We start from the raw sequence: 18,175 nt of genomic DNA, 5'->3' as shown, positions 1-18,175 counted from the left end.
GAGTCCCTCTAAGGGACCAAGTATAGGAAGGGATCAACCTTGACGAGTCTATGCAAGCAGTCTTTGGAGTCATCATCATCATCGATAGCATGACATCAGTGTTCAACACCGATGCTTCACTGCCGTTGGAACAACTAATGTGCAACCTTTTTCTCTAGTAAGACTATTCGTTGGAACAAGTGCAACCTTTTTCTCTAGTAAGACTATTCGAAAAGACTGATCATGAAGTGACCTTTGAAGGTATTGCTCCTTAAAAGGACAACAGTACTCTCTTCCGCCCTCGAAGGGCCACAACAACGGGCCAGATGAAAGCATCCACCGCAGCGAGTCGGTCTCTTCTGCAAGGAGCTTATACTGAACTACGCTATAGAGGCCGAGCAAAGTGCTCCTACGTGACGGTTGATCTCTCCAGAGATGGACAGATATAATTATACGATCATGACTTCGGCCTCTGAGACGCACTATAACATGGAAAAACTTGAGTTAGAATATCGTTCGATGATACCATCACCATAATCTGATAAAAATTTAATACAACTGCGTAGCATGGCTACTCACTTGACGGAACGCCCACAGTGGTCGCGCAAAAGTCTGCATTCAGACGAGAACCCTTGGTTTAGGTCTAGTTGGTTTTTGTAAGCTGGTCGCTTCCCAAAGGAGATTTACTAACTTTTACAATGGGAGTAGTTCACAAAGTGTTGAACATTGCAGATTTCACAAAGCAGAGCCACACTATTGGTGCAATACCCCTGGTACACCACTACACTTTTACCAAAACTCTTACAAGACTTACAAGGAAAAGCCATCTTGAATCCTATGAGACATTCAATTTTGACGCAAACCTAGGGTTAACTATCTATCAGTAGTATCACGTTTCCCTTATCTTGTAGTTCCCCACAGTTTGTTTCGACATTATTAGACGAGACATCCTACTAAGTTACGGTCCGAAAATGTGACTATATCGTATTTTAGTAAAATAGGCATTTTGTTTGGTAGTTCGACTGTGTCGTCAATCTGGAAGGGATGCTGTTGGTTCTCCTCAAGGACCATGATTGGTTGGGGTTTTGATGAACACTCTAGAAACGGAACCCATTAAATGTTCCACTGACCAAATGCCTTAGTACCACCAATATGACGATGTGTCTGTCCTGTCGTTGACAACCAAAAAGAAGTCAGTTCGCCATTCGACCTTCGTCTATTAGGTTCACTGGGTCGAATAATGAGTCTAATTTCCTGGATCTCCAGGCCAAGCGAACATACCGAAGTCTTTGAACCGCCATGTTTACAGAAAGTACATTTGCTCGCAGAACTACGTCGATTGTAACAGCATATGCCAATGAAACAGAAGAAAATCCTTATTCATAGTTCACGTAGTATGGTGGTCAAAATTTGTTCTCGGGACACCCTACAATCTGAGCTGGAAGTTATACAGCATAACGGGGTGAGTGGTTCTGTACGGAAATTTATCTTACGTAATTCTTCTTCGCCAAGTGTCACAAGAGAGAAGGAGCCAGTATACCTTAACTTACCAGTCAAAGACGATTTTCAAACAGGTTAGCTCAACCCTAGACAAACAAAATGCATGCTGCCGCCACGCTTTGTACTTGGTTCGTAACTCGTCGACTGTCGTCCTTTAATGTGAAAGACCGAGCACATGTCCAAGCTCGAAACCTGTCACCATATTCCTTTTCACGCAGATGTGTTGCAGAGTAGCTTTGCCGCACAACAAAGCAACCCAGTTGAGCAACAGGCCCAGTGTAAGTAACGGCAGCAGGACATCGATAGGCACTTGATCGACACAAACCACAACATAGACCATATCAAACCATTCCGGGGCCTTCACAGAATGCAACCATAGCAGCCCAAGCCGATATACATTTGGATCATTTCTGTGATCAAAGCGACAGCTGTCAGGTTGCGAAACTATCCTGTTTAGTCACCGGCGCTTCGTCCGCTTAGGTAGCCAAACTGATTCATCATTTCAGTGTTTTTAAATAACGAGGGCAAGGATATGGATTGGTGAAATTCGGAGTCCAGCAAGTGTCTGGTGTGAATAGCACAAACTAGTGTCACTGTTTGGAGGAAGCAAAGTTCACTCTTACAAACGCCTGCAAATCACCATTATGTGGATCAATAATAGGTGGTGTTCGTTCTTTTTCACATCATCGGCACGGAAGTTTTGATGCTTCGTACCATAGCATGCCTGACCATACCAACAGTTCCAGGACTTTAGCAGTGAGATTAACAGATATATACATAACCTTCATAAAAACGTGGTCATTTCCAGAACAGAGTTTTCATCAGTTTTCTTGTCCCACTATTCCTCTTGTATCATGAACGTCCTAAGTATACCATAGTACCGGTTCCCTAGCATAAACCTGATACAACAAGAGCAACAAACTCAGACGACTTGTGCGAACTCCGGGGTAGGTGCGTGACCACGTACTTTAAATGGACAAATGGTCCGCAAATAGAACATCAACGAGACTAACGATAACAGATTCTGTCGCTGAAGCCCTCAGGCAAACGTTGGAATGCGTTGCTCTAGTACTGCTTAAGCTTAAGTGTACTATGTGGATGTCATTTTATTCGTTGAGGAAACAACTGTATACAACGCATTTTTAACAACAAAATTGTGGGTATCATACGGGGAAGAGGCAAAACAATCACTCCCGTATGTGGCAATACGACTAGACGCCAGCATACGGAGATTAGAGAACTATCATAACAAATATCTGATAAGTCACAGCAAAAAAGAGGGAAGAACATTACGGCACGACAAAAGTGAGAAAAGAATGAAACCGCCTAAATCAAGTGGCACAAAACGATGGATATCTGGAGAAATGTACCAGGAGAAGCCCGAAGAATGGAGCACTTCAAAAGCAACCCGCACAACAGCAACAAGCAAGTAAATAGTTGGACCCTTCGTACACGAAGAATATATACGAACTCATCGCAAGGAATCGTGATAATTCTTTCAAGAGATCGGGTTTTGGACCAAAACGACAAGATCAAAACAATATCGCCTACTGGAATAAATGGAACACGTAGGTAGAAAACCCTTATACGAACAAAACGATCGCAAGATACGATCTATTGTCCCTGACTTTCATAAACGAAGGACAAGGGTACGGATTGATTGAGGCATAGAACGACCAAGGGAGTCCCACGAAACACGACATTCCTCAAAACAAATTCAATCAATGAACATACAGAGCTCTATGCAAACTACGTACCCTCGCCAGTGAAGAACTGCTAACTTGGGTGGAGAATCTGAACTTGAAACCGAAGGAACGAAAGTCACCGGGCACGTTTCGGAGAGGTCAAGCTAGATGTTCGTCTGATCGTCTTCCAACGAGAACACTAACCACTATCAACCTGAGGTCTTACATGGGGCAACCTACCAACTGTTAGGCAAGCTTGTGACAAGCCAAAATATCAATAAACCAAACGGTCCCCAATGAACTGTGAGGCAGCTGCAGAAAAATATGCGCACGTGTGGCCATCTCACACCCACAAGGTTGTGGAGGACGGCTTAAGCTTTCAGCTTCAAAGGAGTATGGGTTCCATGTTTTATTAGTGCTGTCCTATAAGTCAGGTTGCTAACCACAGGCAGTGGGTGGTACCTCAGATGATAGAATTGAGAGCTACAGTTGTATAAAAAGTCCGGCGGAAGTCTGCGACATACCAGAAGCCGCTGCATTATTTCAGAAGAGCCATTGGCGATGGCCTAAAACGCATGAGATAGTCAAGTACCACTAGAGATTTATATCCTAACTTAGTTCGCCCAAGAAGCCATGCACGGATTAGCATCCAGCCGGACAACTGCCTACCGGAGAGACAGAAGATGAATCCATGTGTGCGAAAATCAGGGGGTTACGGGTAAAATCAGTACTGCGGTTTATCAGCATGTCACCCAACCTTAGTGCACCGTGTAAACGGCAGTTTCTGTTTGTTTAGACCAGCTGGAGTGTGATTCTACACAAGGTTACCTGGGGGGGGGGTCAATCACCAGGACGTGGGAACTTCAGTCGAGAAAGACGATAGCAACAGAAGTGAATACAGTTGGCGAGTTGACCAGCAAGGACTTCCATACATTCATTCGGCACAACAATTTCTGAGGACAAACATAAGCATACGCAGCCCTAAATCCATCTGACTGATGACGTGGAGAGCAAGGAAGTTCGTTTACAGAGACACTTTGGTTGTCTACAGCACAATTCGGATTCCCCATTATAAAAGAGGTGCAGCATGAATAGTGCGGTTGATTTTACGGCTAACGATACAAGGAAGTAAAATATCCCTTTCCCGAGAGCAGAAAGACCGAAATATACTGAATTTCATTCTGTTCCGGAACAGTAAGTGTTTTACTCCTCAATGCAATGATGAAATCGTCGGTTCCAGAAACAGTTACTGAAAAATATACCGTGAAGCACATCGTAAAAATTCTAGGCTTCATGATTAACGGATCGATTCAAGTGACCAATACTCCATCAGGATTAAATCGACAGTGTGACAGGAACCTCGCCCACATACATGTTTCAACAGCTGTTTGAAACAAGGGTGAATCACGGAGTGGGTCGGAAAGCTTAGAATATCAACTTCGCAAAACAAACTGGGAAATCACCTCTACAGCATCTGATAAAAATGCGCACGTCATTCACCAGTGGTATGCATACTGTAAAGTATGATTGAAGGTTCCCTAAGGTGGTGGGGTCGTGTTAGGCCTTCAAATGTGACGAAACAGATCCCTGTATGGGGGTGCATTTTGGCAAATAACGTAGGCAGTACATTATCAATCCATAGGTGTCTTTCCATGCCACTTACGAATACGAATCTGGTAACTCGATGCAACTCCGTCGTCGGAAAGCTTTATCAACTTCGCAAAACAAACTGGGAAATCACCTCTACAGCATCTGATAAAAATGCGCACGTCATTCACCAGTGGTATGCATACTGTAAAGTATGATTGAAGGTTCCCTAAGGTGGTGGGGTCGTGTTAGGCCTTCAAATGTGACGAAACAGATCCCTGTATGGGGGTGCATTTTGGCAAATAACGTAGGCAGTACATTATCAATCCATAGGTGTCTTTCCATGCCACTTACGAATACGAATCTGGTAACTCGATGCAACTCCGTCGTTTTTCGAACGCATCCATCACTTCACGGAGCAAATCCTGATAACGAAAAAAATATTTGGTTCAATTGGGTTGCAAAAGGTAAGAAACAATGCGTGACGAAAGTGCGATGCAGACACACGCGGTTTCCACTAAGAGAACGATGGATGGAGTTTGAGATTAGGCAACGCTCCGCCAGATCAGACTGGATAATCAGTTGGAGTGGAAAAAATGACGCGGTAGATATCTTTCTCTGATACGAGATAAAAGGTACAAACCGAGAGAGGTGCCTCAACATTCTTCTCATTGAATCCTTGAAAGAACCAAGTCTTAGTAAACTGTCAGTGGGAAGAGTGGCCAGTAAGACCTCTTACAGGTATAACTATATGGCAAGAAACTGTTTGGAGGGTAGTTGGTACCATTCAATTCAGGTTTAGTAGCCTCACCAACTGTCGCACCAATACCAATTAAATCTGCACTACGCACATACTCTGAGTGATATGGAATGCGTCATCGATCGACCAGGTATCGCACCGGCGAATTCACACACAAACCTTAAAGCTAGAAATGACGATGATGGCGTCTATATCCCTCTACATAACGAGTAGACCTAATCGTGCTCAGTGCTACGAAGTAGTTGCATGGTTTGCTAAAAAAACAGCTTGAACTTTACATGGATCCTGATCACACTTAGTCTCAAACATCTGTTATAATACCGGACGAATGTTATCAAAACCGAACAAACTTATAGATCTCAAGGAGGGAACCGAGAGATATCTTGGTGAGCAACATCAAATACGATGGTATACAGTGAAGGAGTCGTGCACTTCACACAGTAAAAATACTGACGTAACTGCTACTAATCCACTTTTTACACACCAGTCGAATTTTCATCCCTGAGAAAAATCCCAACATCATCTTGCTTCAACTTTCTGATTAAGCTGAGCAAGTCTGATCATGCAACATTAGGATATCACGTTATTTTTCGGAATGTGCGGTTGAAAAAGCATATGTATGCTCAAGCGCGCAGTGTAGCGCTTCTCTTTGCAAGAGAAGGAATCAATGAGGCTTCGATGAAAATATCATGTGCAGAGACGTTTGGAACCAATCGAACCAACGCAGCCTCCCATGAAAGCGAGTGAATGCCCACTTGAAAATTTTTCATAAAAAAATTCGATCGATTTTCACTAAAGAAAACTATATTTTTTATTGGTAACTTGTCTCCGGTTAGTTCCATTTTTGAACATGCATGTGAATAACTGCTGAAAGTGAATTTGAGTTCAATGACACTACGTGGCTACGACTCCCACGCAGACTTATTCGAAGCCAGAAAGCCTCGGCTACACCAGCATCGCAACATTGGAGCAAAGTAGTGTGGGCAGGTTAACTGTACATGAACAATGGGTAAGCTGTTTTCAGTGGCTCGTGTATCAAAACATCTAGTTCAAATAAACCAACCAATGTGCTTCATCGGTATCACTAAATATACAGTTGGCCTCCTCTATGGAGACCAGCTCCAAAGACTGACCAGAAAAATGGTTTAGTGTAGGAAGAGAGTTTATCGCTAAAATACGTCTCAAACTATCTCAGAGTGGTCTCAGTAGAAGTCTCAATAGAAGAAGGATAGTCGCGTGTCATTGGTAAGAAATGAAATCGGTAAACATGTGAACGATTTCCGCTACGTGGAGAGATGTCGGTATAAAAAAAAAACAAAGAATCTTGATGTTTCTAAAGCCTATCGGGCGTTGAGACATACAGGTTTTCCCAGTCTGCGGGATGATGTGGTTCTTGGACTAGACTAACGTACAAAGCGAAACGCATTGAAGATGCCTCTCGTTTTCCGTGTGGTAGGCAAAGCATCACACCGAAAAAGCGAAAAAAAACAACTTGATGTTTCTAAAGCCTATCGGGCGTTGAGACATACAGGTTTTCCCAGTCTGCGGGATGATGTGGTTCTTGGACTAGACTAACGTACAAAGCGAAACGCATTGAAGATGCCTCTCGTTTTCCGTGTGGTAGGCAAAGCATCACACCGAAAAAGCGAACCGGTGCACCAAACTGGTGGAAAGGATGGCTTGTACGTCCTGAGTCCAGCTAGTTAATGGATTCATTCATCGATAAATTTGCTGCAAAATGGGGCACAATGTCAGAAGCAGAAACCTTAGATTCGCAAGAAAAATCGTCAACAATTAGAGTTGACTGGCTTGAGGGAACCGGCATATAGCTAGCCAAAATCTACGTTCGGATGCTCCGTTTAGTTACACCACTCGAGTGATGGCACGCTACAAAAACGAAGCGATCTTGCGTTGCTAATATTAACCGAACAATGTGGGCGTATGAAAAAAGCAACCTGTGAGTGCGCTGCATTCCGGCTACCAAAATATTCACCAAATGCAAAATTTTCGCCTTACTTCGGAGCTTCCTCGTAGCAGACCATCGGCAAACAATCCGCCGTCGCCAACGCCAAGTCCTCCGGGAAGCGAAGCATCACCTCCCACCTTTAGCGGAGCGACAGAACTCGGTGGGTTGCAGTTGATGCGAATAACAGAGGGAGGCGGAGCAGGTCGTTTAGGCTTTTGTTTATCACCAACGCTGACGGAACATGTTGATTCAGAGTTCTCTGGGATGGATGAGAAACGATCTTCAGAGTTGCTTGTGTCCATGGAGGCACCGCGCAAGCATCTAGCTGGAATAGCCGGGGCGAGGTCACTGTTTGATTCGGACAAGTTCGATGAAGAGTGTTGTGCCTGAGGAGAACCATTGGTGACAATAGCTTTGCTGGGATCCGCGAGCACGATAACTTCACGAGGGTTGGGAGGGCATTCAGAGCTGAAAATATCTGACGAGGCAGTGGAGCATTCAGTAGGCTCCTATAAAGAGAAAAGTGGAACACGAAGATGATTAGTGAATACATGGACAGAAATACTGATAACGGTAACCACTAGAAAAGCTAGCGCGGCACTTTTACGAGAAGGGCCACACAGTTGCGTTTCGTGGGAAGTGTCACGTATGGCCCCATCATACATGTAAAATCAACCAGTCCTACGTCAAGGGCTTTCTCAATTCACGGTCATGATTGAAATGAGCAAGGCGCAACAATCCAAGTTCTGAACTGGCAATATGCAAAACCGTTGAATTCCCACCGTCCAAATCGTCACATTAAAATACTAGTGTTGAAAAAGCTCTACAGATGTCGGAACAACTGCATTTGCGTCCATCTTCATCGTGCGCACAAATTAACACACTGGCATTTAACTGGCATTCAAGAAAGCAGTCCCATTAAAAAGAATAAAGGGAAATTGCTTGATTAGAAGCTGGGGATCAATACAAAAGTGCCTACATCTGTCCCATTACCAGTGCCTAGAAAGGTAGCAGATATACGAGAGGTGGTAGGATTTTTACGTGAGCTTTATTAAGATATATGAGTTCATGAACAACTGCTCTTACTTGCCTATTTCCTGAACCAGCGTTGGTCGGTTGCCCTATCCACGCATCTCGCATAGACTTATTGGTATGGGTAACGGATCCTATATCTATTACACTTGAATGTTTCATGAACAGGGGACAACATTCTTGTATCTACGTACTGTGATGATTAGCATCCGTTCTATTGCCATTTTGCTAGGCCGAAGTCGTCTTAAAAGAACTTTGGTGAAAAAATTTCGAGATTGACTTGTATAGAGTGAGCAAAATACAGTATCAAGGAAGCAACCTGAATGACATACTGGATTCAGCTCGAAAAGTTGGAAATGAAGAGCTAGGATGCATTGCGAAAGAGCACGTGAGGGAACAGCGTTCAGTCTTCAAAAACACCCGAAAATGTTACATAAAACTCGGTCGTGATGACGAACCAAAAACCATCGCTGCTGGTAAGTACACCTCTGCTCTTCCCGCATTTGAGGGGGTAATCAAACAAACGCAATGTGAAATCAGACACAGCTGAACGTATCTAAACGGTTTTCAAAGTTATCAAGGAAGATCACATCACATCCAAAATAGTTTCATTCGTAAAAAAAACTATCACGGATGCTGAACGGTAGTTTTGCAATATGTACCAGAGAGTGATCGACCCTAGTAGACATCTGGAGTTCTTGCTGAATATTTGGAAACAAGATTACTCAGTACTCCGAGTTTCGGGAACGTATCCTGATACAGAGGGGGGAACATGGGGAGGTGAAAACATTGCTCGATTTTGCCGCATCAGTCGAATGAGGACTCAGCCATTGCCTCTATAGGAAGCTCACGTTAGATCCTAAGGTTAGCCTCGATATCACCATCATCGTCATTAAAGACAGCAACATTAGTGTTGGCAATGATGCTTCAATGCCTCGACATAGGCCAAAGATCTATTTTTTCACAGGACGAGGAACGCCCTGACGAATGAGACAGCTGAACAGCATTCTTCTCTTGCAGTGTCGATAAATGAATGAGTTAGATGAGTCAGAGAGTACGAGGACTGCGCGTAACGAAGGGCGAACCATAACGAAACCATCCACACAAGCAGCTACCAGTTGGACCTCACGGAGCACTCTTCAACGCAACAAGCACTGTCGTAACTATTTGGAAAGAGCGGGATTTCAAACCAGATGGTCTCCCACAGTGTTGTTACCTCCTTGTACAAACGGAAAGCCTATTGCAAACCTTTGAAATAACATCAGCTATTAAAACCGTCCCTCATTTTCAGATTTCATTACCTATTCGACATTCCACAATAATATGACTTTACGACCGGCTTTAAACTAAGTCAGACGCCTCTGCGGTGAATAGAAGGAACCGCTCAGATGAAAAAGGGACAGTGGTAGTTTGAAAACAAATGAAAAATCACATACCACCTGGAGGTTTGATTGGGAGAGACTGTCCTGGAACTGGGCGTTGGAAAGTAATCGGGAGTCGTTGCTTAGAAGTACGCGTCTTGTGGAGACAAACTGTTGCAGTGGTTGATGTGTGTGGACAACACTGGATGCTTGGGCATCCACTGGGATCACCATGGGTGAATCAGAAGGATATGGACCAGAATCCTCGGAAAGCCCGAAGAATCCATTCTGTGGCACGTTGGACAAAGGTAGTTTGGATATAACCACGTCTGTGAGTGGTGGAGGTACCGGTGGTGGCGGGGATGCAGATTGTAGGGGCTGTTTTGCTTGCAGTTCCAACTGACGCTTGAAATTCAGTAGCCGTTGGGTTAATTTTGGAGAAAGACTCGGGTTGGTCACAAAGTTGTGCTAGTTGTGGAAAGGTCGGTTGGGAAAAAACATACACAGCGAAAGTTATCAAGCCTATTTCGAAAAAAAACACCATCATGTCAAACACTTTTCAAGTTGTTTATATACTGACTATTTGACCTCAGGTGAGTAGTTTTCCTCGGTTGAACTAGAAACAATCAAAATTTGTTGCATACGAATGCATTGCGCCTGCTGACTGGGTTGTATCACTGCAATATTTACAGACACACCTAGTTTTTACTAGCATCAACCAGATTCCAAGCAAAAGATATAACTGTTCGTAACACAAGAGTAGGTAGCGGGTCTTGCTTACCATTTCACCTGGTCGATGCGGACGTAGACAGTCTGGATTAAAATATCCGTGGTACTTGGGAAAACGACTTGTTGTTAGCAGCTACAAGTACAATGTTTCGTGTGTCAAAACCTAAGAGAATTATTGTTGCAAAGAACAAGCGAGCTTAACTGTTAGTTGCGATTAGTGACGGCCAAAACTGTTCGGTAATTTGGTTGAACACGAAGTCGATGAATATAGCGATAGGTATAACAGACTACGGCAGAAAAAGGAACCAATCCAGTCTCCTGATCCATATGGCTGGTTTTGTCATCTTCACATTAACCAGAGACTAACAGAACCAGGGAAAAGAGGAGGCTGACAGCGGGAAAAGGGGACCATCTTGAGTGAGAGTAAATCAGAATGGCAGAATATTGGGGTCATTTTTCGAATCCGTTGCATGTACCTTGTGACGGAATCAGGCATAGAGACCACAATGTGTGAATACCGACATTCCTTGAAGCAAATTTTATACCTTTAGGGTGAAGATCAGTCATTATAGACGTCCATCGCAGTCGTCTGTCAGCGATTGAATTCAAATTAACTTATTAGCTCTAAACCATCTGCACATTGGTTACGGCTGCTACAGTTTAGATCACCGGGAAATGGGAAAGTAGAATATATAACCTAACGTTGGAGGCGAAGGCATGTTCAGTTTGTTCGGAAATTGGGTAGCTACGCACTGAAGACGATAGATTTGATCTACAAGCACCGTTGACTGTCCAATTAAGCCATTTCTGCCAATGTCATTAACCAATGGTGAGTTGAGTCCCGGGGTCTTCATCCAGGAAGGAGGCAGTTGCCCACCGGACAAAGTTTACTGTTAGTGTTTTTATACTTCGTTGCCAGGTCATACATTGTCCACCTCTCTGTCGTTTCCACTCAGCACAGGGAGGGCGGATAGCTCTTCGAAGCATACGGCCTTCTGGCATACGGAGAACATGTCCTGACCAAGGTAACCTATGAAGCTAGAGTAATTCATCTATCGCGGGAGAGTTCCTTCTTCCTAAGACCATCTGGCGTACCTCATCATTACTGATCCAACGTTCCCACCAGACCTGATCACTGCTTGAGAGACATCGATGATCAAACACTGACATCTTCCGTATGTCCTTTGCGAGTAGGAACCACGTCTCTGATCCATAAAGCAGTATGGATTGCCTCACCGCAGTGAAAACTCTTTCCTTGACAGAGAAACTGACGTCACGTGAGCGCCACAGGTGTCGAAGGTTGGCAAAAGCTGTCTTGGCCTTTGCTATTCGAGAGATAATCTCATCTACAGCCAGTCCACCGGAACTTATACAGCCGCCCGGGTAAACAAATTTACCGACCACTGGAATGACGGTCGTGGAGCTCCATTCGGCTGGTATTTTGTTTTTGTTCCAAATGTTCTGCAGTATGGTTGTCAGACTATTCGCCAGGACCTCGCCTCCTTCTTTAAAGAGCGCGTGGTGTAGACGATCCGGGCCAGGTGCCTTGTCGAGCCTCAGAATTGAAATCTCATGCTGGATTTCGGCTGCTGATGGTGGAATAGGGTCAGTGTTCCATTCGGATCCGCTTGGTTCTTCCAGCGGTTATGCTGAAGAAGATCAGGTGAATTGTTCTTGAAAGTGCTCAGCCCACCGCTCAAGAGGGCGGTTGAGTGAGTGAATTGCTGTTCCGTCTTATTTGCATATTGTCTCACTGACATCTGTCTTTTTCTTCTTTGACTGAATCAGTTGAAACAGGGCGCGACTGTTACCTGCAACAAAAGCCTTCTCCATCTCCCAAGCCTTCGAAATCTACCCCCGTTCTTTGTCATTCTTCACGTTCCCAATTATCGGGTGTTTGAGGAATCTGCGTGCCCCATCATAGTCGTTGGTTGCTGGTATAGCCTTTCTGGCAGCAGTAAGATCTGCTGATCTCGAAGATATCCAGTGTTCATTGACTTGAGTCAGATGGGCTGAACACACAGTTCTCAAAGCTGACAGCATTGCTTCTTTAACTCACCCCCATGCATCCACCAAGCAATCTTCGTTGTCCACATGCCTGAGCATTTCTAGTAGCATACCCCAGAAGGAACGACAAGCCTTAACCGAGGCTCTTCATCGGTAACTGATAGCCGTATGGTCCAATTGAGTCCACGACTGTCTTGCGTTAGGTGGCCTCCAAGAATAACTCACTGTGTGCGTTTGGGTTGGAAGTTCGTACAGGTCAGGAACAGAGGATGCTCTGCACACAACTGAAGAAGCCGGTTTCCATTATCTGTACACTCAGCATCGACTCCAAATCGACCGCAAAACTGTGCTTCTTCCGGACTTAGTCGTCCAACTTGGGCGTTCATTTCACCCGCCAGGATTACTATATCCGTCCTTCTTGCCGACCGAAGCAGTCGTGACAGATCTTGATAAAACTCCTCCTTCTCAGTCTCAGAACTGCAGTCTGTTGGGGCGTATGTTGATACAATAAACAAACAACGCTTACCGCATCGACCTGTGTTAATCTTAATTGAGATAGACAGCGCAAAGGCGACTGCTTACTGGGATCCAGTCCAATAAGACGCTTTCAGCATTGGGGATGAGTGCAACTCCCACACCGTAGATACCACGAGCCATTGCGTCAGGATCACCGGATGCCCGAAAAGTGAAATGAGGAACATCTGGACTCTTTCCAAGCGGCTTGAGGAGCACGACCGAAGTGGGGTCTTGTATGCGTGTTTAGAAGACAACAAACATCGACGGAGAGGGAAAGTAAGGTTTCAGCAATGGATGTCTGTTGCCCAGTCTGACATAGGGTACGGACATTAGGGACTGCAACGGGGATCAGACCTTCTAAAGTCAGTAGGTGATTATTTTGGTTTATTTTTCCGCGCGATGGTTGAGACACGGAACAGTGGCTAGGGGGTTCGCAGATGCGTTGATTGCACTGCGTTATACGATGGGTTGGGAGGAAATGAGGAAGGTGAGCAAAGAGCTTTCAAGGGCAAATGATACTTCCCGGTTGCCCAGGCTGAAGAAGGGAGTTTAGTTGAGGTACTCCACCTTGAGCCTTTCACTGAAAAGTCTGACCCAAAAGGCGGTGGTAGGATGTAGGGTTTTGTTCAGGGACCCTGCCCCAGGCCTCTCACTCAAAAGTCTAGACCGCGAGACAGCGGCTGTTGTGGTTTTCTTGTGGGACCCTTCCCGGAGCCAATGACTCAATATTCTGACTTACTTGGCTGTAGGAGACCAGCCTGGCCTGAGGGCGCAGAGAATAGGGCATTTCCCGATGCAGATGCGCGCAACAGTTGCCTTTTGAGCAGCACCGGGCTCTCCGGTTTTAAAAGTATTTCGACCGTATTGAATAACGCGCCGGCGGTCACGGTCGGCCGTTGGGCAATCAGAGTGTGCGGTTTTTAGGGCCTACCTTTTATAACCCGTCCTTCCACGGAGGAAGACAGTATCGCTGCTTCAGCAGATGGGATGCCAGGGGGATTAAGAACCGTCACACAGCCTAAAGTTCTGAATATACGTCACCAACCATAGGAAGCAAGTTTGATTTCGTTTGCTTTTGACCATCAAACATCCACCGGATACAAGTTGTCACTAGCATTTTAGTTGCAGTTGATATGACGCCATTGTTTACCTACTTTGAAATAATTGGTCTGACGGGTAAGCACACCACCAAACATATTCAACATGTGGAACAACTGAAAGAAGAAGAACTTCAAATCAGCATAACAGCACGTTCCAGAAATGAAGAGACTGTTCAACCGTGGGTTGCAATAAGACGTCTACAGACAGGCGAATTAGCCTGAGGAAAGAAGAACAATGAATTTCACAGAAAACCAGGTAGTATCCCTCGTGGAATCTGACATCAGGAGCTCAGAAACCGAAGTCAAGCAACTGGAGACAAGTGTCACGAATCAACTTTGACTCATCTGGTAACCGCAGAAAAATTTGAAGTGTTTTTTTTAAACAGGCTAATTGCACGAACAGGAAACACGGAAGAACAAGATAAGCAGAACTATTTGCGGGTCGATATCCACTAGAACTCGCACAGAAGGAGACATAAACTACAGAACAAACTTCAGACCTGTACTGGCCGGACTTCAAATGTTATGAGATGTGTGCGCGAGCTGGAGCTCGAGCTAGCTCATCGGTCAAGGAGCGAACTCAGTGACTGGAAAGACTGTAGTTCGAATCTGACCTCTGCATCTGACTGTCCCTGTCTAGCCTTGGGCAACCTGGAAGTGCACCAGCCCTTGTGAGCCCTGATGGCATAGCCATAGGGCATGTTCAAGACTAACCGCATGAGACTTGCTGGTTTTTGTCCGTGAAAATCTGTTCCCTTGAAGGACCTCCATTGAATACTTCATCTAGGCGAAAAATGCGAATTCCACTCGTATACTCTCTTACAGCATCTGCTCTGTTCGGCTATTTTCGCGGTGCACGCTGACCTTTTGGAAACGCCTACATCCAGGACACTAGATGAAATGAGCAAACGTCCACGTAGTTCTCAGGATGTCACAGAACCACCAATATTTCTGTCAGATCCCGAAATGTGCCATTAGCGCTCAAGGCACGGGAACCGTCGAAAAAAAACCAACAATAGCAGACGAAGGACCTGAGACGTTTACCTGCTTTTAGAGGATTCAATCCATGTATCGAGATTGCTTGTGACCGTATGACCACTGTTACACGCAAGCTACAATCTAGGGACAAAAGTATGAATCCTCTTAGAACACACCGACAGTTCAACAAATAAAGATGCTACCACTTCCTGCCAAGCTCCCGCTGAAGAATGGGCCTGGAAGCGGTCTTCGAGATAGGTTGTGAATTCAGTGGCCAAATTATTGTCACACACAGATTTATATTGGTGGACGACTAGTTCATCATACATCACACCTCATTAGATTATCCTGAGGTCACAGTATCTGTTTTGTATGGTGTGGAAATGGTAACAAGACTTTCTGGTAGCCATCACGTGAAGCATGTACACCACGGCGCAAATGCGAACTCAGAATAACAAGATCCGAAAACGTCTGACAAGGTCAAACCTCCACCCAATGAGGTCAACCATGAGAGCTACGAACGTACCGTGAGCATTGTGGCTGCATCCGGTCTGCGACGCTCATGTTTGATCAGACAACACTTGACAAATGAGTGGAATCGTTGTGACCTGACCAGACAAAGGAGAAACAGAAACATTTGATGTTTAAAAACGATATTAGAGAATCTGGCGATTTACACACGTTTGTTATATTGGAGAGCATAGTTTGATCTAGGCGGATCTAATACACACAGAGCCGGACCACATACCAAAGAAATGGACCGAGCGCGTTAGCTAATCCTTTTAATTGTACCACTTCTTACACAACCAACGTCAGTTGGTGGTTGGACGTGCTCCGCTTCGCTACCGCATACAGAGCCTGTGATCTAGTAGAGCATTGTACCACTCTTACACAACCAACGTCAGTTGGTGGTTGGACGTGCTCCGCTTCGCTACCGCATACAGAGCCTGTGATCTAGTAGAGCAAGTAGAAAATAAGGTTGACAGAAACTTGGGAACTGCACCTACCTGATGAGCCCCAAGAAGGGTGAAACCGGTCGTGGGCTGTCGAAGAGTTTTCAGCAACCATGTGAGTAGTTTCCTTTATGAAAATAGCCTATGATCTATTTTATTATCGGCCTTGATCGACCGTAATCGGGCAGACAAAACTCTCTGCTAAGCATAGAGGGTGGAGAAGATAAGACATGTTGCTAACGTCCTGAAGGTGGACGTAAAGAAAACAGGAGAGTCAACTGATTCGAGGAGGCGGGGGAACAATATGACTCACTAAGATGACGTTGCAGTCTATGTGAGCCGGTGATTCGAAACCCAGGTATCTCCATCCGGCCAATATATCTCCCCGAATAGACTTGGTGCTTATTCGTATCGCTATTCATTTTTAAATTTGTCGATCTATATTTCCGCATTTTTATCGCACACCAAATCTCATGGAAGGGTAATACATTAAATTTCCCGTATTCTAACTGGCTTATTTATCCTCTGCTTTTATCTCCCCGAATACACTTAGTGCTTATTCGTATCGCTATTCATTTTTACCGCACACCAAATCTTATGGAAGGGTAATACATTAAATTTCCTGTATTCTAACTGGCTTATTTATCCTCTGCTAGGCCAAGTACCATCGAAGCACTTTCTGAAAGGCACAATCTCCATCGGAATGCGCGCTAATGCCTGATACCTGCGGGATGAAAAAAACATTTTTTAGTAAACTAGCAAGATCCGTTTGTGAATTTGGCTCACCTGATCAATGGAAAGAGGTCCAATATGTGCCCCCTTTTAGTGTCGACTCCGCTACACCGGAGCGGTTGATGGTGGCTTACTTAACGTTAACAAACCCTAGTTGGGAGTAGATATAATTCCCTTCTACCTGCCACACAAAACGCAAGATCAGATACTGCGTTTCGCCACCCACGTACATCAACGAAGATCGATTAGCTTGCTGCTTATGACACGAAGCCTTGTGCATCACGCTGTTATGCTTTAAGATACTGTTGAAAAACCATCCGTTTTAATCAAAAGATCTTATGGGACATCAGAATTACCGAGAAAAGCTGGAGGTGGGCTCCAGTTGAATTTCCGCTCCAGAGTGAAATTTGATCCCCTTTGCAAGTTAACTGTGAATCGCTTACAACGAGTGACACTTTACAGTCATCAACTTGGACGCATTCATTTCAAACATGTCAAGCACTTGAAACAATGCTTCCTCCATCCAAATAGGGATTCCTCCGTTGTGGAAACTTGAGTAAACTAATAGACGAAAGTATCCTTATGAGAGAATGGGTAGCCCGTTGATTCATAGAGCACCGTAATGCTGTCTACACCAGTAAAAATCGTAAGCGTAAAACTTCCACAAGGTCCACACATAGTGAATGGAAATATGAATATCGGGATATCAGTTGTTGACAAAGTCGTCAGAATGTTGTCCTGGTGTCTCATGAGTCAGTAGAAGATAGGGTCACAAGTTTGGATGTAAATGCAATTAGAGTGACTGCTAAATTTTTTCTAGGCGTAGTAGTACCAATTGGATTCCCGGATCGGGTTTGGGCTTCTATCTACTTTTACGACATTCTAGCTGTAGGATTTTCCAGTAATCGCGAAATCAAGCATATTTGGCCGATAGAGAATCGATTAAACAGAACGTGGTAGGAAAGGTGATTGTACACATGCTGTACAACCCACTTCATGGCATTATCTGGCGCAGTTTTATTGCTACCCAAAAGCCACCATACTCCACTAGTTCCAGCACCACATTGGTCAGATGAAATGCCGATCAACTTCCAGAGGAAATCGGAAACGCATATGATAATGAAATTCGAAGATCAGATAACTAAAGCATTCGTTACATTCACGATTGAAGTGGTGCCATGCCGGGGAGATGTATATGGCGGAGATGCTATTCCCGGGTGGTCGTTCGGAAACATTGAAAAGAAAAGTAAACAAGCAAAAAGCCATAACAAGGGTTATTGTATCCATGAT

General features: G+C 44.6%; 1 protein-coding gene across 1 annotated transcript in view; it reads right to left on the bottom strand.

Annotated features, from left to right (window-relative positions):
• The window catches only part of T265_09813 (hypothetical protein), a gene marked incomplete at both ends in the record, with an annotated part of 72,073 nt that overhangs the window by 46,416 nt on the left and 7,482 nt on the right, over positions 1-18,175 (bottom strand). The window contains 4 exons of the mRNA XM_009175996.1: positions 5,106-5,176; positions 7,528-7,986; positions 9,946-10,338; positions 15,727-15,808. Of these exons, the coding sequence (XP_009174260.1) occupies positions 5,106-5,176; positions 7,528-7,986; positions 9,946-10,338; positions 15,727-15,808 (1,005 nt within the window). The remainder of the gene's footprint in view (positions 1-5,105; positions 5,177-7,527; positions 7,987-9,945; positions 10,339-15,726; positions 15,809-18,175) is intronic.

This window comes from Opisthorchis viverrini (genome assembly GCF_000715545.1).
Source record: "Opisthorchis viverrini unplaced genomic scaffold opera_v5_306, whole genome shotgun sequence".
In the NCBI taxonomy this organism is placed as follows: domain Eukaryota; kingdom Metazoa; phylum Platyhelminthes; class Trematoda; order Opisthorchiida; family Opisthorchiidae; genus Opisthorchis; species Opisthorchis viverrini.
The sequence above is the reverse complement of the archived record's forward strand: the minus strand, read 5'-3'. Positions and strand labels throughout refer to the sequence as shown.